The sequence below is a fragment of the Ambystoma mexicanum genome, chromosome 10, assembly GCF_040938575.1.
Source record: "Ambystoma mexicanum isolate Mex_15411 chromosome 10, UKY_AmexF1_1, whole genome shotgun sequence".
NCBI classification, from domain to species: Eukaryota; Metazoa; Chordata; class Amphibia; order Caudata; family Ambystomatidae; genus Ambystoma; species Ambystoma mexicanum.
The window spans coordinates 259,341,552-259,366,975 of NC_090932.1; the positions used below are offsets into that span (position 1 = coordinate 259,341,552).

General features: G+C 42.9%; 1 protein-coding gene across 3 annotated transcripts in view; it reads right to left on the reverse strand.

Moving 5' to 3' along the window:
* The window catches only part of LOC138491336 (dysbindin domain-containing protein 2-like), a 554,316-nt gene that overhangs the window by 150,043 nt on the left and 378,849 nt on the right, over positions 1 to 25,424 (reverse strand). The window contains exon 4 of one of the 3 annotated variants that reach the window (XM_069617811.1): positions 21,272 to 21,348. The exons of the other annotated variants lie outside the window; for them this stretch is intronic. Within the exon in view, the coding sequence (XP_069473912.1) occupies positions 21,290 to 21,348 (59 nt within the window). The 3' untranslated portion in view covers positions 21,272 to 21,289. The remainder of the gene's footprint in view (positions 1 to 21,271; positions 21,349 to 25,424) is intronic. 3 annotated transcript variants of the gene reach the window in all.

A 25,424-nucleotide genomic window follows, 5' to 3' on the forward strand; every position in this document is an offset into this window, starting at 1 on the left:
GGATCTGTCAGTGCCCTCAGGATGTAGAGCACAGCTTGCGCTGCAGCTCGCACACTGCCCTCTCTCTACTCTCATGACTTCTAGATCAGCCTGCTCTAGTCTCATATACTTGGAGCTTCTCTTGCCTCTTTCAACAGCTCAGCACTGAATTTCCGAGGATTCTTCACTGTGTAGGTTTTTATGCTCTTTCGTTAATGCTGCCTCTGCACTGCTACCAAGGCTTCGAAAGGCTTGCTGACCGTTTTGTGGTCAGGCTGAAGTTTTGCCCTTCCGCCGGCATACGCGCTGCTCCAAGCTGTTGTATGCAGGAGCCACATCTGAGTCATCAAAGCGGATCCCCACTTTCTCCAAGGCTCAGTCATTGGTGCATTCCTATGGAATTTGTTTCCAGATTGTTCTATTACGTGGCATATCAGCCGCAGTCCTTACAGGCTCCATACCAGTGGTTCAGGTGGTCGAATGAATCAGATTTCCCTATCACAAGGGCAGTATATGTCAGGGCAGTCCCAACATGAAGATGTGGGGGCATACTGGAATGGATGCAGCTTCTCACTCTAATAGTACTGTGCAGTGATGACCTCATGTCGTCTTTCTTACCCTTCACCAGTGCCTGGTTGACGAGAGGGAGCCTACTTCATGACAACCGTCTATTGTGTAGGCCCATTTCGTAGTAGATAGAATATTTCTGACAAAGAAAAATCGACCTTGCTACATAGAAGCTTGCTCCAGTTATGGTGTCATGACTATCATACAGTCAATTATATTGGAGCAAAACAAACCCCTGGCCTTATAAATCAAGGTGAAAGTGACGGAAGAGAAAACACGATGTGAAAGCATTTGTAGCTACTTGCTTGCTCCGTGCCCTACCAAATAGTGAATACTAGAACAGGGGTCTGCAACGTTCGGCTCTCCAGATCTTTTGGACTACACAGCCCATGATCCATCCCCATTGAACATGCTAAAAGGGGCTGATGGGAGCTGTAGTCAAACACATCTGGAGAGCCAAAGGTTGCAAAACTGTTTGCTGGATCATAGAGGTTGGAACAACTTTTACCCCTGCCAGATAGACCCAGCAACATTATCAATGGGCCCAATTACAGAATTATCACTTAAGCGTGAACAAACCCAATTTTAGGAGGGCTAGATTTGCTTGCAAAAATAGCATGCAGTTTTCCCGTAAATAATATTCCTGGCTATCACCATTGCACACATTTTCTTAAACAGTTTACAACAGAGTGATCTGCAGGTTATGGGGCAAAACATTGGTAGTGAGAATTTTACAACTATCACTGATTAAGTTATGGATATATGGCATGCCACTTATTTTGGATTCAGTGCATTCATCAAGTTAGCATCCAACCTGAGTCGGAAGCCAAATCAAAGTTGTGAACAGTAGTTACTGTGCTAAGTGGAACCAAGAGAAGACTGGCTAGCCTTTGCTTCTTTGCCTTTTGTTATATAAGAATAATAAGCAAAGGTGCACAACGTATTCTTGCAGATTTCATCCCGCAACCATTCTGCGTAATATTTTCTCTTGTAGACATGGAAGACATGGAATTTGTTCAACATCTGCTGGACGCGTGCCAATAAATAAAAAAGAATCTGCAGAAAGCAAAATAAATGTAGTATACGATGTTTCCTGCTGTGCATGTTGGAGATCGAATGCAATCAAAAATGTGCAATTGACAGCAATCCGAACACTGGGATCTAAAGACACAGGGCCATATCAAGTCAAAGGTGTCAACCCAGTAAAAGCACAACTTCAATTGCGCCTCATTAAATCCATATAATGTGGTTGTAACCAGCAGCACCTCGATTACTCACACACCTGCTCCACCATCCAAATCTGAAAACTCTCACACAAGGGAATATAAGGTTTATATCAGTCAAGATTCCCGCTGAATCATAGGTTAGCTATTTTATTTAGTGAATTGTTTTCTGTATTGCCCAGAAAAGCAGTCCTTTGTAAAAACCTTTGTGGTTTATGCACCTCTACTGGTGTCCCATTTGCAATGTAACGATTCCTAGAAATAATAGGACCTTAAAATGATAAACAAAAGGGGTGCTGCCTGGCACTCAGAGTGTACCCGGCAATGCACACAACACCCTGTGCACACAAGGTGCAAACAATTACTTTTGTTATGAAGTCTACTGCCTAACCCTGGGAAGCCATAGTGGGGTGACCAAAGGGGCAGGGGCCACCCCGAGCTAGTGGATGGATGCTAGCCCCTGAAGAGGTATATGATGGATCACAAAACCACCTCAGCCTAAGCTACGGACCGGTCACAGAAACGCTCACCACCCCACCTTGCATACGTACAGATAAGCAGGACCCCCAAAGGGTTTAATCATGGACATTTACACCCCCACTGCGGCTAACGATATGCAGGATCATCAATGGGATAGTCACAGTGATAGTCATAACCACAGTGTTCATACCACTATGAAGAACAACAAAGGGGTTATTTAAGGGTGTACCGCTACACCCATCACCATTGCCCCCATTGATGGCTACAGGGAGAGCGGGATGTCCATAACCCTTGAACAGATGGAACAGATTCTTTCTAAGACACTTAGAGAGCAATTCAAGCTCCCTATCCACACGCAAACATCTAGCATAGGAAAGGAAGCCGCTCCCTTTAATAGAAAAACATTGCAACATTTCAATGTCCCCGACAAGTAAGGAAAAACATTTTTATCTTTTTCTCTGTAACCAAAGGAATTATTTCACATTGTTACTCTCTCGTGCAGCCCATGGCAAACTTTGTAAGCCACTCAATGCCACAACAGAGGAAGCTATTTTTTTTCTTTCATGTGGGGGTTACTTAATGAAAAGGTCATTAAATATCCCAATTAAATATAGGACATATCATATCATAGTCTTATTTAACTAGATGTATCTACTAACCCCAAAACAGGGCCATCTTTAACACTCAGTATGGGCCACCCAATCAAGAAATGCTATGCCTGGATATAAATTATTTTGGGAGCCCCTGTGCCCTTCCCCTCTCATCACACCCTGCTACTCTGTCCTCTCAACTTCTCCTCCCCACCACGCTTCTGTCCCTTCGATGTTTCACTCCACCTTTGGAGAATATATATATATATATATATATATATATATATATATATATATATTACACGGCCACGGTAGTGGCCATGTAGTTATGGTTAAGTTGCTGTTTCCATAGGAAGAGAACTTTTTGGGCCACCTATAACTCCGGTCCCCCTGGACGAATGCTCACCAAACTTTGCAAAAGTATATGGGCCCCTCTGAATTTTTTTCCAAAGTTTGGTGAGGATTCGTCAAGGGGGGGAAAAGTTATAGGGGGGTTCCCAAAACGTCTTTTTTTCCCATAGACTGAATGGGGAAAAACTTTGCGCACGCCTACAGCCCAAACCGCTGGACGGCTTTTCACCAAATTTGCGGCAGAAGCTTGGTCCCGAAAGCGTGCTTTTGTAAATTTGGTGCCAATCCGTCCAGTAGTTTTCTTTAAAAAGACCAAAAAGTAGGTCTAAAAAATTTGTAATATCTATGTCCGCTCTGCGGTCACACTTCCCTGTTCGCTCCGCGGACAAGATACCGATTGGCTAAGGGGCTGGCGACATCTCTGCCGATTGGCTGCAGTGAGACGTGTTCTGCATGAGATTGTTTGGATGCGCCTGACATCTTGGATCCGCCGACAGCGCAGAGGCGACCAGCAGCAACATGCCATTTCGAAACCTATTTTGCTGTGTCATAGTGCTTGGGGTGGTTCACACTGTAAGAGATGGGTAAAAAAATGTATTTGTTCAGGCGGTAGGTGTTAATATTGTATTCTCTATGCACGCCTTGTTCGGAATGTTTGTGCGTACAGAAAATGAGGGTTTTAATAGGGTTATTATTTTAGTCGGTGCTGCGCCCATGCATCTTGAAACTGTTGTAAGGACTTGCGTGCTGTTAGCGAACATTGCAATTGAGTACATGTCGTTATTACAGTATTTGTTCGCATGGGTGTGCTATTGATTAGTACACCGCCATGGGTGTGACATGCTGTGGTGGTTGTGGCCAGGGCCTAGAGTCTTGGATACATGGATGCATGGCTGTAGGCCAAAGGCCATACTTTCAAGACTGTAGGCCCTGGTCACAACCACCGCAGCATGTCACACCCATGGATACACCTGCAGTATTGATTATCGTTTAGATGGTTGTGGGGAGTGTGTACAGTCTTGGCTGCATGGCCGCAGGCCATACACCTAAGAACAAAGTTATAAGCACTGGAGGTATTAGCCAATGCACACCCACAAATTGTAATATGTATGGATATACAGGTAGGAGTCTAGCATCTGGCCAGAACCACTGAAGTATACTACAACTATCGCTGCACCTCTACTACCTCACATCACTCAGGTGGTTGTGGGGAGGATCTGCGCTCCTTGGTGCATGAACACACTTGTCAACGCTAAAGTTATAAGCCGACATGATTTTTACATAGTACGGTGGTTGTGGGCAGGACGTTCAGTTTTGGGTGCATGGCTGCAGTCTGACGGCCATACACCGAAGAGTGTAGACCCTGCCCACAAGCAGTGCAGGATATCACAGTCATACATCTCAGCCACACATTCCATTAGGTATCTGGCAGGTGTGGGCAGGGCCTAGACTCCTGGGTAGAAATTGAGTACATGCTACAGTTATAATGTTTCCTTGTATGGGTGTGTCACTCCTGTGTAAGCGACCATGGGTGTAATATGCTGCAGTGATTGTGGCGAGGGCGTAGAGTCTTGGATGCATGGCCGTAGGCTGTAGGCCATACTTCCAAGACTCTAGGCCCTGGCCACAACCGCAGCATATTGCAGAAATTGATACAATTGTAGTATTGCTTATGGATCAAATGGTTGTGGAGAGTGTGTAGAGACTTGGCTGCCTGGCCGAAGTGTTGTTACAAGCCACAATGGCTGTGATATGGTGTAGTAGTTGTGGCGAGGACTTAGAGTGTTTGGTGCATGCCCAAAGGCCATGCACCCAAAAACAAAGTTATAAGCACTGCAGTTGTAAGCCACTATGGATTTCATACACTGCATACGCATACATTTAAAAATCTATGGGCTTACAACCAAGTCTGTAGCTTGTGGCCACAACTACTGCTGCATATAACAGGCATAGGTACACTCGTGCTATGAAGCATCAGTCAGGTGGTTGTAGGGGAGGCCGTAGGGTTTATAAGTAGTGAAATTAGAAGACACAATGGTTGTGATATGCTTTACTGTTTCTGCCCAGGACCCAGAGTCTTGGGTGCATGGCCAAAAGCTATGCACCCAAGCCTGCAGTGATAAGGAGTGAGGGTATAAGTGAACATGGGTGTGGTGTGGTGCTGTGTTTATGTGCATGTTCTAGTGTCTTGGTTGCATGGCTGCAGACCACGCACGCAAAACTAACCTTAAACTTACTGAAATTAGAAGCATCATGGTTTTCCTATGTAGCGATGTTTGTGGGTAGGACCTATAGTGTGGGTTGTTTGCCCGTAGGGTGTAGGTAGTGGGTTATACATCAAAAATGCTAGGTCCAGCCTACAGTCACTGTACCATATTACTGCTATAGATTAGCCTTGTTGATTCGCATATGTATGAAATGACTATAATTATACTTACTGATTAATTTGTGCAGAATCCACATGTTTTACATGACTGGAGTACTTGGCACACCTAGCCTTCTTTCATTTCTGTGATAAAAGAAAAAAGCATGTTAGTGTTTGCATTTTATGAAGACTTCTTACATTGTATAATAGACAGTTTAGTTTTTTTTTTACCCTCATACTTAGTTTACAAACCAATGTACTGTGCATTGTGCTCAGTTTCTGTGTTTGTTTTTGAAATCCTTGGGTCTGGGAGAAAAAAATCCTTGTCGGATTTAAAAAAAAACCTTCATTTGCTATGCTACAAAGTATTTCTTTTCTTTCTTTGAGTGTTTCCGTGTTCTTTCTGATTTATGTTATGCTTGCAGCTTTGTTGCCATTTTAACAGCAGTTAGATACCTGTTGGCGTATTCTAACTGTGCTTTTGTTGTTATGCTTCTGTGGTATTCATTTATCTGTGTTGTTGTTATACACTCTTGGGCAGTTAGATACCTGTTGGCGTATTCTAACTGTATGTAGGCTTTTACTTCATTTTTTGGTAATGTGCAAGTAGACATTAGTCATTACATTTTGGCTTTAAGAAGATTAAATACGCATTTGTTAGATTAGCTGGCAATCTCTGCTTCAGAGTAATGGTGCTATCATTACATTCCATCCATCCACATTTCTTCTTAATGTATGCAGTGTAGTGACCTGCATTGGTTGTAGCTCCTGCATGGTAGATTATACCTTCTGTTGTAAAGATTTTCTTTCCTAGTGACACTTGACCGTGTGTGAATCTGGTCAGCTTGCAGTTGTTTTTGGTACCATCTGCATTATAACGTAGCAGCATAAGTATTATGTACTTACTATGAGTTTGTATCAGTAAGGTGGAGCGATTGTCTGAATTGCACATAGTACATAATCTGGCATGGTTTGCATTCTGTACCAGTTGCTGAAATGGAATGGATTCCCAATTAGGTATGGATACATACACAAATTGCTCATTTGATATTTGTTCCTGTATGACACTGCTACATAGAGTGCATGTATGTTTCCACATGTATGAAATCTGGAAGATTTCATTTACAGGTATGCTTTTGTTTTCCAGTACTTGTAGTAAGTAAATGAGAAATTCTTGTGGATCTTCCTGTGAGTTTATAGTGAATCTCACCATTCCAGCACAGTAGTCCAATTCTTGTCTTATTCCATGAAAACTGTACGTGTTGTCAGGATTGTTTGTTGTGTTTCTATGAAGGACTAACATTTGCAAACACAATTGGTCTGTACTGTACTGTGTAAGTAAATATTGTTAACCATTGGCGGCAATTGAAATAGAATATTCATTGCTACATTTGCATAGCAATTTACACCACTTTCATTTGAAAATTTGAATGGACCAGCTCGTTCTGTTTCAGAGTGCTTTTTTCTGAGTTTCTCTTCCTTCTTTGAGGAAGTACCTGGTTTACTTTCCCTAATAAGTTCTTCTTTGCTTGAGGTAATTGATGAACCTTTTCCTTCTTTTGTTTTCTTTGAAGGATTTGCTATCAGATTCTGTTGCATTTCTGATTGAAATACTTTTCTTTTGCCACGTTTTAATTTTTCTGGTACAGGATATTTTTTCAGATGGGGGGTGTACAGTGACCACAGTCTATTGTATTCCAAGATGAAAGGAATATCAGCGGTCACTTTATTTGCATCAAAGTTGATTAGAAATAGACTGTCAATTGTACGTACGTGTGATAGTGCTACGTAGCTCATGCCTTCTTCGAAGACTGTGTTTCCGATGTCTATTAATGCTCTGTCTGGGGTAAGACCTTGGGATTTATGAATGGTGACTGCATATGCAGGAGTTAGAGAAAATTGTTCTCTACGTACATACATGTCTTTGAACAGGAGGAATCGAGCAGTTGAGCGCCCTATCCTTTTTACTTCTGAAAGTTTGTCAAAGCGAATATTGACAAGCTGAATGTTGCTGTCACGTGGGTATGAATGAAAGCCAACAACTGTACCCAGTGCCCCATTAACTAGCCCTTGCTCCACGTCAAGGTTACGTTTCAGCATTACTCTACAATTTAAGGATAATTTCAATATTTTTCCAACCCAGCTGTGTTGGATATTGTATTTTCTAAACTACTTAGTCTTGTTGTGGCTTGCTCACACATGGGTAGTGTCATACCATGTACGTCTAGTTTGTCTGTGGCACAAATTTCAATTATTGGTTGCATTTCTTTATTTAACATTGTTTCATTGAATTTGTCACAGCTTGAAAGAGTTGGCATTAAGGCCATACAATTGACATTTTTGTGTGCTAATTGTTCCATAACATCAGTAGCACATGCATTATCGCCGTAAAGTGCATGAATGTGCCTGTTTTTCAATATTGCTTGTGCTTCCTGAGAAAGTACACCAACTCTAATACTTTTTAGGATGTTGGCATAAGTTAGATCTGTAGATTGCCGCATGTTTTCTGTTAATTCTCTGTATTGGAAATGTTGCCAAAGGTTGACATTTCCTATGCTGCCAAAAGTTTTACGGCAGAGTTTGTGTCCTATGGTTTTAAAAATAGGTTCCCCTTTCACTGGTGTCAATTGTAGAAGATCATCGAAAACGATAATGTGTTTACCTGCAAAGAGTACTTCGTAGTTTGTTTTAAGTACTTCTTGCAATCAGAGGTGAATCAAAGCCAACATTAGGTTGGAGACCATGCTCACTTCATCTATCAGTGGCATTTTCATTTGCTTTAATACTCTGCGTAGTTCCATTGCAGCTTCTGCAGAAAGTTTGTAGTAGTCTAATTTGTTTTGGTGTTCTACTGGAAGAAGTAGTAATCGGTGTAAAGTGACACCGCCTATGTTGTAGGCAGCTAAACCCGTGGGGCAGTTACAACAGATGATAGTGTGTTGTTTGTCAATTGCTGAAGAAACTTGCTGATGATTTTGATTAAGAATGTTTTTCCTGACCCAGCTTCACCACTGACGTACAGCAGTATTGGTTTGTATTTTTGGCAGGTACATTCTTTATTTTCGTGTTGTACACCATGTGCAATCTGTTTTGTTACGTCTTCAAAAATAGTGCGCTGCTCTTTGTTAAGTTTTGCTTGTTGTACAGTTAAGTCTTCTACATTTTCTTGATAGTGACACATGGTGTTTTCCACTTCTGTCATAGCTAATTCTGCCTCATTTGCTATTAGTGGCTGTCCTAGTGGTTCTTGACTTCCTGTTACAGAAGGTTGACTACTGTCGGAAGAGTCCTTATCTAGGTGGGCCTGAAGTTCTTCTTCATGTTGCTGTTCATTGTGCAACATTGCTTTGTACTGCGTGAAGTTAACATTGGTGATACTACGTTCATTTGCTTTGAAAGCATCTTCATAGCAGTCATAGTTATCTAGTATCTCTTCCTCTTTTCTCCATGGTTTAAAAAGTTGTAGTAGAGACATGTAATACAGTTCTTTCTGTTGAGGAGTTGTTAATGACAATTTAACATGATTAATTAGGCTTCGTTTTGTTAGTTTCACTAAGCTGCCTTCACAATCTGTCTTCACAATCTGTGACTGTATATCTGCCTTTGCTTACATCGGGTTTTATATTATTTTTGTACTCAAAGTTTTGAGCTATTTGGCATAGACACATGCTCTCCAAAGTGCTACTCCTGTTCGGATAGTATGTGTCCAGTAAATTGTTTTTCAAAATGTCGTGGCTGTTGGGATCATTTCTGGCAATTGTTTCTATGTCCTCATATGATTTCAGAACTCTTTTTCTAGATTTAGCAGAACCCAGACTTAGCCATACTATGTTGTCTGATTTTCTGTACAAAGCAGTACCAGTTAAACGATCTGCCGCTTCATAGGCGCCACATTCTCTATGAGAGAGCATTTTTATGCCTAGGCTGTACAATTTCTGAGATAGTGTTTTGTCTGATAAGTCATCCCAGAGGTTTTGAAGCCCTGTTTTTTCAGCTTTTGTTAAGTAGGCTGTAACATATCGTGCAACATCAGTGGAATTGTCTGCAATGTACTGCACATCTATGTTTGCATTCCGTAAGAGGGCAATGATTGCATTGTAATCATTGATATATTTACATTCTTCGGTTCTTTTTATGTAGTACGTGTTTTTAGGTGATTTACCTTTCACACTTTGTCGAACTGAAGACATGAAGTTGTTCACTTCACCTGTTTCTGTAACTGGTCTAGGGAAACCAAACCGGCATTTGGTGTAGTATTTCCCTTTGTTTTTGTATTTGCGGTGACAATATTTGCCACATTTGTCTCTTTGAAATTGTAAAATCTGTCCGTGCAGGTCACTATGTGTCCGTTGTGAACTGATTTCACAAGTGACATATTTTTGGATGAACTGCAAAACAGTGGAATCAGTGTGCTGACCAAATTTAGGTGCACCTTTGATCCATAAAAGCATGTGAATATGTGGGGCTCCTCTCGCTTGGTATTCTTTTCTCCAAAAAAAGTGCTGCACTTCTCCGAGGGGAGGAGCAGTTTTATTGCAAATAAAGTGTAGCATAGCAATGAAACGATGATGGAAATATCTTGACACATTAACTGGATCTAGAGAGCAAAGTTCTCCAGGTGTTAATAAATGTATGTTGGTTTTGTTGTTGTTTGATATGCGTAGGAACTCATGTAAATCTTCCCATGCATATTCTGCACAACTTAGCGTAACAAACCAAGTTGGTGGTCCAAGGTTTCTGATCATACAACGTACGTCTCCGTGCCGTCGGAACCAGTATTCTTTTGTACCACGCATGTTTGCAAACAAATTTGTTATACTTGATTGTAAACCTTCATCTTTTTCTTGTACTTTTTGTATTAATCTTGTAGCTGACATATTTTGAAATTGGGTTCCAGATTTGAAAATGTGTGCAACTCCGTAACATGGGGTTGCTAATTCACTTTCAAAAACTAGGTGGAATATGTATTCCACATTTTGTCTAAACCTGGGATCTTGCAAATACATTCGTATCGAGCGGTATTCTGATGCCGTAATTTGAGTGGGTCTATCATCGTACCTTCCACCTTTGCCAGTAGGAAATAGCAGTGGAAAAGCATGTGCTTATATACTTTTTTCCCATATGCTCATTGGTGAACCTTTGGTTTGTCACATTTGGTAAATTTCTAGTGCATCATCTATGCTTTCATTGGAATGCAATGAATGAATTGTGTACTGGTCCAAAAGAGTGGATACTGCAGCAGGATCCAGAAGTTCAAATTAACCAGTTTCTGGTGACTGTTCAATTATTTCTGTTGTTTCCCTTAAGCTTTCTTCAATATTTATTTCCTTGTAGTATTCGTTATTTTCTTTTAGATTTTGCAAGGCTTGTCTAACTTTATGTAAGTCCACCAGTTGTTGCCAAATTTTTTTGTTTTTGGTTGGTACACCATTCACCAACACAATTAAAGAATGCTCTATTGAACGTTGCACTCCTAGAGTGTGTACATTTTGTGTAAGATCTAATGGCAAATAAACTACTTTGCCATGAATACCTTTCACCAATTCAGAGGGAGGTAATTTTGCTGTTTTTGGGTGAAGGCGTATAATTGCTTGAAATGGATGAACTGTTTGAATTATGATGCTCTCGTACAAATTGAGTTGTTGCAAGGTTTTTGGTAATGGGAACAATTCCAAATTATTTGTGATAGCACGTGAAGGACTTTGGTTGTTGTCTAGTTTTGTAGTGCAGTAACTACAACAATTTAGGGGTTCACTTATTTCATATTTGTTTTCGGCTAAAAGGTACAAAGCTAATTCAAACCACTTGGAATCTTCATTGTCTTCTATATTGTATGCTATGTCTACATTTTTTGTGTTCCTTTTTTAAAACGTTCTGCGGCAACACACACACACACACACATGGTTTGGTATTTCAGCTGATGCACTTTTACATTTTAGTATTTTTTTTGTTGTATGTGTGTACTAGAAGGTTGCTATGTGCAGAAATGTTGGTAGTCTGTTCTAAAACTACTGCATTTTGTAAGTGACTTTCCCTTCCAAAATATTTTCTCTGGATACGGTAAATTTCTTCTTGTAGATACTTGGGTGTACCATGCAGAAGAGTGTGTCACAAGTCTCCCCCCTTCTCACCTGTTTTTCCTGTTTGCTTGCAACCTTCTTCAGTGATTTCTTTCGCACAGTCCGGGATTTATATTAACCTGTGTGCTGGACTTCGGATTCTAGCATGAGGATGATGTTTCAACTCCAGGATATGTTCAGATGTCCAGGACGGAACCAGGAAGGAACAATGTCCGCGCTCGGAGGCACGGAACGCTGTGACTCGAGCGCAGGCGAAAATCCAGGAAAGTTCAGAGGTAAGTTTGAGGAAAGGAAGTAAAGGAGGAGAATTCAAAGAACCGGGAAACAGGATTCAGAGAAAAGCCCTGTGCGAACCCCGCAACACACATCCAACTACAGCGAGCGGTAGCGTTGAGACGCACAGAGTCACGGGTGTGTGTCTGTTTAGTAGTACGCAGAGCGTGGAGCGCAAAGACTGGCAAGCTGCGGTCCGCATCAGGCGGCCATGTTGGGAGGATTACTGCATTCAGTCCTCTATGGGTCAGGGACCACGAAGTCCAGAATGGACGCAGGTGACGGTTCATGACAGTATGCCTCCTCTGAAGCCCAGCTCTTCTGGGTTTGCCTGGATGGATGAGATGGTACCTTTGAATCAGCCTGGGGGCATTCATGTTTGACATGGGTTCCCAGGTGCGCTCACTGGGAGGATACCCTTTCCATTCGACCAAATATTGTATTTGACCACGTCAGTACCTAGAGTCACAAATACTGGAGACCTCGTATTCGAGTTGGTCATTGACAATCACTGGGGTGGATCTTGGAGCTGTTCAAGAGGGCTGAACATATGGTTTTAACAGAGAAGTGTGGAAGACGGGATGGATCCTTTTCCATGATTCTGGTAATCGGAGTCGAAAGGCCATTGGATTGATGATTTCTTTTATAGAAAAGGGTCCATAATACCTGGGAGCCAATTTATTTGGTCGTAGGTGATGTGGGAGGAGTTTCGAGGATAACCAGACCTTATCGCCTATTGAATAGGAAGGCCCAGGTCTTCTTTTGGAGTCAGCATAATGTTTAACGTCTCTTCGGGCCTTTTCTAGGTGTTCCTTAGCTTCTTTTTGCACATTGATTAGTGTTTCAATCCAGGAGTCAACCGCAGGAACTGGGGTAGGGTGTGGAAGAATGGACGGCAGGACAGAAGGATGAAATCCTTGACTACAGAAGAAAGGACTGGTTTTGATAGCTGAATGATCCGAATTGTTGTATGCAAATTCGGCCACAGGTATTAAGAGTGACCAATCATCCCGGACCTTGGTGGCGAAGCAACAAAGATATTGTTCCAGGGTTTGGTTTACTCGTTCAGTAGCTCCATTGGTCTGTGGGTGATAACCCGAAGACAAGGCACGTTGGATTCCCAGTATACGACATAACTGTTTCCAGAACTGGGATATGTACGGGGTGTCCTCGGTCAGAAATGATTTTGGAAGGTAGCCCATGAAGCCGGAATATGTGTTCTAGGAAAATTCCAGCAAGTTCGGATGAGGATGGTAGCTTGTTTAAAGGCGTAAAATGAGCCATATTTGTGAACAGATCAATGGTAACCATTATGGTTGTGTAGCCTCTGGAAGACGGTAGTTCCACGATAAAATCTGTGACAATGATTTCCCAGGGTCTTGTTGGTATTGCTGGTTGGAGCAGGAGACCTGCTGGTCTTTTATTGTCATGTTTGTTCTAATTGCAGACTGCACAGGTCTGGACATGGATCTTGATATCATCCTTCATCCTTGGCCAGCAAAACTGTTTTTGTATTAGATGGAGGGTGTTGGTGATGCCACGGTGTCCTGAATGAAAGGTATCATGATATAGGCTTGTGATCTTTTGTATCCGTCCAGGAGTAGGGATAACCAACCCCTTGAATAGATATCCGTCTTTTGTTTTGAGTTTCCATCGGTTGTTTCTCTTAAACTCCTTCCAAGGTTCCGAGGACTGAGTTTGGATTCGAATGTCTTCCAGGAGAGTAATTGCTTGAGCAACAAATATTGTGTTGGGAAACATCTTAGGAAAGGTCCGATCCTCAAGGGGTTCATAATCAGGACGTCTGGATAAGGCATCGGCTATAATGTTATGTGTTCCAGGGAAATGATGGATTTGGAATTGGTATTGGGCAGAAAAGAAGGCCCAACGGCCTTGGCGACTGTTTCTATATTCTAGGGATTGTAGGACTTGAAGATTCCGATGGTCCGTGCGGACTTGTACCAGGTGTTTGGCTCCCAGAAGGAGATGAAGCCAATCAGTGAAAGCCTGACGGATGGCTAACAATTCCTTCTCCAGGACGGAATAATGAGTTTCACTGGGAGTCAAGGTGTGGGAGAGATAGGCGATGGGTTGTTCCTGTTTCAGGACTGTCCCAATGGCGTAGTTGGAGGCATCATTTTCAACAATGAAGGGTCGGTCTGTGTCGGGTTGAGCTCGAATGGGAGCTTGTGTGAACTCCGACTTCAACCGTTGAAACGCCGAATCTTGGGCTGAGGTCCACTGAAAATCAGTGTCTTTCTTTAATAATGTAACAATAGGATGCACGATCTCAGAAAATGCTGGTATGAATTTTCTGTAGAAGTTAGCAAGTCCCAGGAAGGATTGAATTTGCTTTACAGTAGTTGGAACAGGCCAAGATAGAATGGAATCAACCTTCGAAGAGTCCATTCCAATCCCCTTTGGGCTAAGAACGAATCCAAGATAGTGAACAGTAGATACATGGAAAAGGCACTTCTCGGGTTTGGCCAGAAGCTTATGTTCACGTAAACGTTGTAAGACTACCTTAAGTGCTCTTTATGTTTCATATGGTCCTTGGAGTAGATCAGTATGTCGTCTAGATATACGATGACAAAGAGGAACAGCATATCAGAAAATACCTGATCCATAAAACTTTGGAATACTGCTGGGGCATTAGCAAGTCCAAAGGGCATAAACAGGTATACAAAATGGCCGAAGGGTGGTCTAAAGGATGTTTTCCATTCGTCACCTTCTTTTATACGAATTAGATGGTAGGCGCCCCTGAGATCTAGTTTTGTGAAGATGACTGCACCTCTGACTGCTTCCAGGATGTCCGAGATGAGAGGTAATGGGTAACGGTCCTTGAGAGTGCATTGGTTAAGGCCACGGTAATCTAGACATGGTCTAAATTCCTTGGAATCCTTCTTGGGAACAAAAAATAGAGAAGCGCCCGCCGGGGACTTGGATGGTCGAATAGTTCCATTCTCCAAGTTGGTATCCAGATATTCCCGGAGGGCCCTTTTTTCAGGTTCTGACAAATTAAACATTCTTCCGAAAGGAATTACTGCTGAAGGTTCTGTATCGATGCCACAATCCTCAGGTCTGTGGGGTGGTAGAGCTTGAACAATGGCTGTCGAGAATACATCTGTGTAAGCCTGGTAGGCCTTAGGAATCTGGATGATGTTAGAGATGATGACTGGTATTTGCTGATTTTCTTGGAAGTCTTCAGGGGTGTTTAGGGACAAACAGTGGGACATACAATGTTCCAAACCAAGAAACAAAGAGCCTGCTGCCCAATTGATGTAGGGGTTGTGCTTCTGTAACCAGGGCATGCCTAGAACCATTGGATAGTGGGCAGATCTGATAATATCAAATTTAATCCTCTCTTGGTGGTGGTTTATAGAAAGAAGAAGCTCCTTGGTTTGAAGGGTTATGGGTCCTGAAGATAGGGGTCTCCCATCGATAGCTTCAACAGGTAGCATAGTCTCTCGTGTTGCGTATGGAATATGGTGAGTAGGTACCCAATCATGATCTATCAATATGCCCATGGCTCTGCAATTCACTAATGCCAGTATGGGGTAAGATTCTTTCTTGGAAGGCGATAGGAAGGCCTGTAGAATCACAAGGTTATTTTTTCCAGGAGAGTTCAAGGAAGGATTTGACGTGGAGCAGACACCACACGCCCGAAACTGTGCCCCATCTAGGATCGAGAGCTGGCGTTTCCCGAACGCCGTGGAGGAGCGATAGGGCACTCTCTCACAGGATATTTATCAGAGGTGCAATACATGCACAGACCAGTATGAATGCGGCGCATCCTTTCTTGTAGGGTAATGGGTCCACGGAAGGCCCCCAGTTGCATGGGTTCTGGATCCGAGGTCGGGGAAGCTTCGGGCTCTGGTCTGGAAGGTTGGTCTATGGCAGCCTTTTGGAATGATGACTTAGACTTCTTTTTCTCCGCCTTTCTTTCCTGGATTCGAAAATCGATTTGCAGGGAAAGGTCCAAGAGGGCCTGAAGAAATTTGGGCGAGCTACCCTGGCTAACTCGTCCTTTATTTCCTCATTCAGGCCTCTTTGAAAGAGGGTGAAGCTGGCCTCTTGGGACCAATCAGCTTCCTTCACAAGTTGTTTGAAACGGGTCACATAGGTAAGCATATCCTGGGATCCTTGTTGAAATTCAAGTAAACGTTCTTGAGCGCTGTAAACCTGCTCAGGACGATCAAACATGGCTTTTAGGGCTTCCACGAACCCCTCACAATCATCCAGCAGGGCGTTGCCCGAATTGACTAGGGGGGTTGCCCAGGTCAAAGAGTTACCAGTGAGGTGTGATATCATAGCCCCACCTTTGCTCTAGGGGTGGAAAAGTAGTAGGGCTTGAAGGTGAAATGTACCAAACATGAATCAAGGAAGGCACGAAGGGTCTTTGGAGAACCATCATATTTGTCCACTACTCCTCCCAATAACACACTTTCCTTAGTAGCAGAGTCACGAGACAAGACCAGCTGCTTTAAAGCAGCATTCTCTGCCTTAAGGTTTTGAACTTCTGTGGTAAGTTCCTGCATGCCTCTCATGAGGTCTTGAACCGTGGTTTCCATCTCTGTATCCGTATCGTTCTTTCGGCGTCTCAATCTGTCACAAGTCTCTCCCCTTCTCACCTGTTTTTCCTGTTTGCTTGCAACCTTCTTCTGTGATTTCTTTCGCACGGTCCGGCATTTATATACACCCGTGTGCTGGTCTTCGGATTCCAGCGTGAGGATTGATATTTTATTTCTATCGTGCTCGTACACAAGTGTTTCAGAGCGCGACAAGGCAAGGGAGGGGAACAAGGGAGAACAAAACAGCGATCTTACTAGGCCCAGTGACATTGAGAACGCGCAAGTGCATGGCAGAGGGGGGAGGGGAAAAGTGCATGGAAGGGGGGAGAGGTGGAAAGTGTGAAGCAGAGGAGAAAATGATAAATAACAATAAATAAATAATAAAGGCAACAAACAGTGGTAATGCAGCCAGCAATTTGCAAGTGCTATGTTTAAGGCAGCAGACAGGGTAGGTCTGATATGTGCAGGAAGAAAAAGGGGGGGATGTATGGGTACAGATACAGACCCCAGTGCAAGGGGTGGCCCGGAGGCAGTGCGGGAGGGTGGCAGGATGAGCAGGTACCTCCAGGATACGGTCAGATGTCCAGGACGGAACCAGGAAGGAACAATGTCCACGCTCTGAGGCACAGAACGCTGTGACTCGAGCGCAGATGAAAATCCAGGAAAGTTAGGAGGTAAGTTTGAGGAAAGGAAGGAAAGGAGGAGGATTCAAGGAACCAGGAAACAGGATTCAGAGAAAAGCCCTGAGCGAACTCTGGCAACACACATCCAACTACAGCGAGCGGTAGCGTTGAGACGCGCCGAGCTGCGGGGGCGTGTCTGTTTAGTAGTATGCAGAGCGTGCAGCGCAAAGACTGGCAAGCTGCGTTCCGCAGCAGGCGGCCATGTTGGGAGGATTACTGCATTCAGTCCTCTATCGGTCAGGGACCACGAAGTTCAGAATGGACGCAGGCGACGGTTCATGACAGAGTGTTATTTAAAATGGCTAATTCTGAAGCTGGACTTTTAGCATAGTATATTTTATACACTAGATTTCTTACATTTGAATGATGTATTGATATCTTTTTGATATCATGGAAGGTGCTTTTGCAAATAGGTCCAGAAATGCAGGCTAATGAATGTCCTTGCAGTCCTGTCTATTTGCGCACTGGACAGGTATCCATATTTTGCAGCACTTTCATTTTAATTTTGTCTTTACCTTTCACATACTGATTGAGGAACTGACGTAAAGATTTGAAAGATTTTTTAGGAATGGCACACATTGACGTGCACAGCCATTTGTATACTGGACTCTCTGATTCAGTCGAATCGAGAGGTAATTCTGAGTTTTCAGTGGATACTTTTCTAAGCAGTGTTTCTTGGTCCATGATGGTATTATTGATTTTTTCATGTCTTCTTCCACTGCTATGGATGGCAATTGTGTTTGTTTGATTTTGTTTGTATGCTTCTTCATTAAAATATGGTTCTGTGGTTGTAGTGTGACTTCATTCATCTCCACAAATATATAAGAAGTTATTTTTGTTCAATTTCCGTTTATTGATAAGTTTCTCTTGCAGTTTGGTACTTAGTTTTGTTAGTGGTTTCATTCTATTTAACACCAATATAAACAACTTCCTTTTGAGAATGATTGCACTGTCGACAAGAGCTTCGAGGATTATTTTTCTACGGTAGGTTTTAAGGGGTGAGGATGATTTTGGTCCTCTTCTTATTAGATTCTGAAGGACTCTGTGGTGAAACATTTTTGCTAAAATATTTTTTTTACTATAGGTTCTTGTTACTATATCAGGATTAATAGGGGGATTGTTAGCGGTACTAGTAGCCGATTTCTTGTGAAGAGTTTTGTGCTTCGTGCCACATTTTGTTGGAGGAGGTAAAGTTTCAGTAGTTGAGTCTTCCTTTGTTTTGGTAAACAAATGTATTAGCCGTTTTGTTCCAACGTTCTGTACAAACTCTGGTACAGATGGATGCTTAGGTTGGAAACTTTTATTTTTATTTGCTCTACTTCTGCGTTCCTTTCTACGAACTTGCTTTTTGGTAGGCATTTTTTGGGTTCTGTTGAAAAAAAAGACATGGTTTGGTCTGTTGTACAATGTGTGCTGTCAGCTTGCGTGCATGAGTTTGATGGGTAAGCACTTTGTGGTGGTGTGTGAATGTGCATTGGCCTCTTACAATGATTTGGGAAGTCTACTTTTCTGTTTGCATACTACTACTATGTGCTCCAGATGAGATAAGAAAGTGGGCTAGTGGTGAGGTGAAGTATTAATAGTGAACATACTGGCATCAAATTGAAACAGCTATTTGTTTTCTAGTACTAACATTCTAAGGGATTTGTATGGTACTTGAGTTCCAAACATATGGGGATGTGTGAGTCATTCTGACAGTTATTCTTTGTTCAGTAAATGGTGATTTATGGGTAGAATGGTTCAGAAATCACTGTTTGCTTTGGTGCACAAATTAAATACATAACCCACCAAGTCTGTTTGAGGAATAGTAAGAATATAAAGGTCGTACTATACTTACGTTTTTTGCAGAATAACCAGGTTTCTTCAGATATGTCGTTTGCAGTGAAGATGCTGTTGATTTTCACGAGAGTAGTCTTCACTGCGATTGTAAAAAGAAGAATTAACTTTGTGTGTTTAAAGGTGTGATGTTACAGTAGTCGTAAATGTTGTATTTTTCATCGCAGTATTCTTCTTTGACATTTGAACACAGTGCATGTGTGCTTTTCACTGCACTATGTGCTGCCTTTCTATGTTACTTGCAGTATGTCAGTTGCACGTGCTTCAGAAATGCGTACACTTTTTAGGTTCCGAAAATGTCTTCTTTCTTTTAAGCTGTGTTATCTATGGCAGAGAGGTTTGTAAGCGACAGGTCGGTATAGTAAATGGGGAAAAAATCTGTACTTTAACATTATAAGTACGATTTGGAAAAATTGGGAGACTCTCGAAGGGAGATGTCACCACAGCAATCGGGAGTGTTTACTTTTTATCATACGATCGCATTGGAAGAAGCATTTCTGTAGACAGTACACAGTAAAAAATGTGCCATTTTCCAATGGAAAATCGAGTTTCCCACTAAAAAGGGAGGGTTCTAACGTATGTTTAAGTTATGCGGAAGACAGTAAGAAGTAATGCTGTTTGTCAAAGAAAAATCGGACATCTTGTACTTAAAGAACAACCGTTGGTATGTATTGCAGATTTTGTGGTAATAATTTGTTTAAATGAAATCACAAGGGTTGCACATGTTCTCTGAGTAAAATATGCATACCTGTAGTTTATACGCATGCATATGCGCATAGATGGAGCTGTACGTAGAAATCTGTGACACTTGCACAGTATTTTTTGAAGTAGGTGCTTTACAATGATATGCGACTTGCATTCACAGTGATCAATAGTACATTTGAAGTGCCAAATTTTGATGACGGAGTTAGATGTAGGGATGGTTAATGTGATTGGTGGATGGTTGTGTGACTGCATAGCTGTGTCCAATGAGGAAATGGAATCACGAGTGATGTGGAAAGGTAGAAGGACCGGCTAAGAGTTACGTGCCACACGTAGACACCGCTTGTCCGCGGGTAGGGCGTGTCACATACGGCAAGGCATAAATTAGTTTTCAAAAATTGATTAGCAGAATTTGCTAATTAGAATATTTTTGATTAGCAAATAAACGTATTTGATTAGCAATTTTGTACTCCTATTTTAAATCTCACCCAAAGTTAGTTTTACCTCAAGACAAACAATTAGCAAGAATACAGCATTTCTATGTACCTCTCAAGTACGAGTGTCTGTAAAATGTAAAGGTTAACTGCATGGATGGACCACATTTCAAGGCTCTGTGCAGCTGGGTCATGCCGCAGTCAGTGGTGCATAGTGTAATGTCCATCAAATTGTCAACAAGATATCAATACAGATGCAATTGTGAGTGTCATTTTTATTTTATTATCAAGTTTCATTTAGCTAGTGTTCTGACATATAACAGTCAGTCACAAGTAACTCCCCAGGATGAAGACAGCAGCTACAAGGAGTTTGTGAAACATTGGGGACATTAGTTATCTTATTCTGAAGAACCAAATGTCCAGTTGCCAGTCTCTTGGTTTGCCCAGGTCAGTGAGGCCATGGTGCAGCACCTACCAGTTACTAGTGCCGTAAAGTCTCATGCATCTGCGAGACAAATGGGCCCAGCAAGTTAATGTAATCATCCATTTGTGGTCTGGCTTATTGCAAGTCAGCAAAAAGTGAGATAATTTAAAAGATCAAAATAAATGATCTAAAGAGGGAGTGCCATAAAACACATAAAAGCCAATAGAAAAATCATCAGGGTGCCCAAGTGACTACATGGCATTGTGGGAAGTATTGAGTGGCAAGTTAGCAGCAAATTGTGCAATGTAATGCCCATCAGGCCACCAACTCTGCCGAAGGATAAATAATGCACATTTCTGTTCTTGCCAGAACACTGGTGTGGCTGAGTTGGGTCAAATGATTTGCCCAGGATCACACAGTTTGGTTAAGCAGTGAATCCTGAATTTGCCAGCAATTTAAGCAACTTGCCACATACCTTCCAAGTTCTAATTAGTAGCGCACATTTGCTTTGTTTCAAGAACTACAAAAATGGTTGTTTATCTGCAAAGAACACAAATCACTTGAAGCAACCACCTTTGGGGGAGTATTTGGAACACCCTGAATACAGCGCGGCCACCTGCACCAATAACACATCCTGCTTGCAGAAGGCCTTTGAATAGTCTACAATTAAAAAGATATTTTTAGAATAAAAAGTTGGGCTAGGCTTTGCTTACCTCTCAGGCCCGTTGTTATCAAGTCACAGTGGGTTGGGCCTCTCTGCTTAATCTTCCTCTACACTGCAGACCAAGTCCTACAAAATAGCAAAAAGCAACTCATTACCCACAACAATGCACACTCACTCTGGGGGGGACTTGAGAATCAACACGGTCCCTCAGCACCCGCTATGGAGTGAAAATAATATTTCTCCCACCCGAACGGGCGGGAGAAATAAATGCTAGCACAGCCACTTGCTAACACCCAGCCCAGCAATCTGGGACAGCGTTGGGGCCTTTAGCCTTTACAAACTAAAGAGGACTCGAGCCTCTGTGAGGAGGGGGGGGTCCAGCAAATGCCCCCATGTTTCCAGTCCGCAAAGCACAGCAAAAAGTCACAATTTTCGTTCTGGGGCTTTTAATATGTGCTTTGCAGTGCTCACATTAAAGGTATGGCCAGTGTAAAGCTTCCTACTGGCTCTGGCTGCCTGCTTCGTGATAAATTCGGCAGCTAACCTCCATGCACCATTACAGGCTCGGACTGGCCTATAGGGCAATAGGCCCATGGCTTACCAAAAACGCAAAATGCTTGTGTGGGCCAATTTTTTTGGGTCAAAGTGGGCCACCTTTTTTTGCCAATGTGGGCCAGTTTGATGTGTTACTGGACTATATTGTGGCTAATAGCTTTGATCAGTGTTGCTGAATACATATTCTCTCAAATGTACAATTTGCATCACACTGAATCAGAAACCTCCCCCTTGAGTTATTCAAACAGCGTCACAAAAGGAATGAATTCCCATTTGCAACTGTGGAGCACTTTTTCGTTGGTGTCCGAGACAATTATTGCATGCCCCAGTCTGACCCTGCGCCACTTTCAACCCTCAGCAGTGGCGGGCCGGGAGGCACACATCTTGAGCCGGGCATGTTGCTGCTCACAGAAGCCTTTTTCAAAGGCATTCTGCAAGCAGGCTGCGTTATTACTGCGAGTGTTGGGTGTTAGAGAGTGGCTGGCAATAATTTATCTTCCGCCCGAATGGGCAGGAGAAATATTATTCTCAGCCACTTGCTAACACCAGCACCCGCAGTAATAACGCAGCCTGCTCACAGAAGAACTTTTGAAAGGCCTTCTGCAAGCTGTGTGGGCCTGTTTTTGGGTCAAATTAGTGGCCCACCTTTTTTGCCAATGTGGGCCAGTTTGAAGAGTTACTCAACTGGACTATTATAGTTTTGACCAGTGTTGCTGAATAAATATTCTCTCAAATGTACAATTTGCACATCAGAAACCTTCCCCTTGGGTTATTCGAACAGCGTCACAAAAGGAATTAATTCCCAATTGCAACTGTGGAGCACTTTCTAGTTGGTGCCCGAGTCAATTATTGTATGTCCCAGTCTGACCCTGCACCACTTTCCACCCTCAGCAGTGGGGGGCCCGGGGGGGCACACATCTTCAGCCGGGCCTGTTGTTGGGTGTTAGAGAGTGGCTGGCAATATTTCTCCCGCCCGTACTGTTGTCAGCCGCTTGGTAAAATCAGCACCCTCAGTAATAATGCAGCCTGCTCGTAGAAGGCTTTACATATTCTTTGATGAAATGAAAGAATATGTAAAGCCTTCTGCGAGCAGGCTGCATTATTATTGAGGGTGCTGGTGTTATTAAGTGGCAGGCAATAATATTTCTCCCACCCGAACGGACGGGAAAAATATTATTGTCAGCCACTTGCTAACACCAGCACCCTCAGTAATAACGCAGCCTGCTTGCAGAAGACCTTTCAAAAGCTTTCTGAGAGCATGCTGCGTTATTACTGCGAGTGCTGGGTGTTAGAGAGTGGCAGGCAATAATATTTCTCCCGCCCGAACGGACGGGAGAAATATTATTGTCAGCCATTTGCTAACACCAACACCCTCAGTAATAACACAGCCTGCTCGCAGAAGACCTTTTCAAAAGCCTTCTGTGAGCAGGCTGCGTTATTAGTGCGAGTGCTGGGTGTTAGAGAGTGGCAGGCAATAATATTTCTCCCGCCCGAACGGGCGGGAGAAATAATGTTGTCAGCCACTTTCTAAAACCAGCACCCGCAGTAATAATGCAGCCGGCTTGTAGAAGGCTTTAAATATTCTTTCATGAAATTAAAGAATATTTAAAGCCTTTTAAGAGCATGCTGTGTTACTGAGGGGCTGGGTAATAGCAAGTGTGGCTGGAATTAATATTTCCCGCACCCGAACGGGCGGGAGAAATATTTCTTCTGAGGATGGCCACTTGCTAAACACCCAGCCCCACATAAATCATTAATTCAAAACGGGCCCGGCTCCCCCACCAAACCTCCCCTAAGCACTCCTTACCTCAGAAAACGCCAGAGCCAGTGTGAGAGGGGGACTGAGATCCTCCTCTCACGCAATGACGTTTGCATCCGGGCTGGGCTGGGCTCATAACATTGATACAATGTTATGAGCCCAGCCCCGGGTGCTTCTGCCTCGCCTGCAGTGCACAGACTCACTCAGGCAGAGGAGAGGCAGAGTTTAGGCACAATCTTTTGTTTTGCTCATACTTAATGAATCATATCGCAGTTTGTGCGACATGATTCATTAAATATACAGCAAAACAGCAGTATTGTATCGCAAATTGCGATGCGATACCACTTATTTTATGCCTTGCACGGGTATCTACAGCAAATCGAGCACGGAAAAGGAACTGTGCGCATCAGCCAATCAGATGTTCAGTGGGGAAAGACGGTGCGTATACTGAAGATGGCAGGGGCGCAGAGGGTCAGGGTTTTGGTCCTTGGAGACATTTTTGTCCAAGGTTTACAGCTGTATGCCGAAGGTACGCATGTGGCACATCATTTTGATGCGAGAGGAGTGGAGGTGGTGTGGAGCATTGAGACTGATCGCAATGTTGCGGCACTTCTCCAAGTTTGCACCGAGATGCGAACGATGACCACTCCTCAGGTGGTACTTTTGCACTACGGTGCTTGCCATTTGGGCTATGTGAGTTCACATACTTTGTTGAAAGATTTGGAACAGTTGGTTGAAGCAGTCATGAACATCTTTCCAACTGCGAAATTAATTTTTTCTGGGTTACTGCCTAGAAGAAAATGGGACAATAGTTCTGTTTTCTGTCCTGATCAACGTATTGGGAGGTGTAACATTAATCGCGGCATGTGTGCTTTTATGTTACGTGCTGGTATGTTTTTCTGCAGCCACAAGAACATTGTTCCCAGTAATGCGGCTTATTTCGAAGCAGATGGTGTTGCGTTATCTTCTTTGGGAAATGCCATGTTCTTTTGGAATGTGAGGCTTGCTTCGGAGAAGGTTCTGTAGTGGTTGTAGGAGTAAAGTAAGAACAAAAAATATCACAAAAAAAGAAAAATAACAGGTGTCTGTAAGGCATCTGCCCAAAAAAACGGCCCTTTTCAGAGCCCACCTTCAAGGGGAAAAGGGGAATAATATTTAAATGTACAGTCGGCACACTTTGTTCCTGTACGTGACCGCGAACATGGCGATAATTTGCAGGCGCCGCCTTTTACCAACAGGGATTTTGGGGTGGAGCGCATGCAAATGAGAATGTGCGAAGGTAGGGATTTGTCAGTAAAGGTCAGTGGGTGTGTTCTGTACAGAGATATTTAGTCAGAACATCTTTTCTCTGACAGGGGACCAGACAGCCATGGCTCTGTGTACTCGAAAACAGATTATCTGGATTTTGGGAGACTCGTGGATACATTGGCTGAAGGTGCATGCAGAAAGTTGCGGTCCATGTGCAGATCTTGGATTTCCTCATGTGGAAGTGCACTGGCATGGCGTGCGCGGAATGAGGTGGTTGGACTTGGTACCTCTCTGCATTACTTTACAGACAGAGCGTCATCCTGATATACTTATCATTAATTGCGGCAGCAATAGTTTAGGCCATGTTTCTGGAATTTCTTTGCAATTTGCAATGAAGGAAGGACTTGCGCAAATCATGGACATGTTTCCGAATTGCCATATAGTTTTTTCCCGTATTGCTCAAAGACAAAAGTGGCTGCGTTCATCTGCATTTGGCCCACAAATGGAGAAAGCTCGGCGCAATGTGAATAAGGCTGTTTGTGCATTTCTAAGAAATGTTGGCATGTCCTCATTCCACAATGAAAACATTTTGTTTCGCAGCTCTTTCATATTTCGCAGATATGGAGTCCATCTCACATAT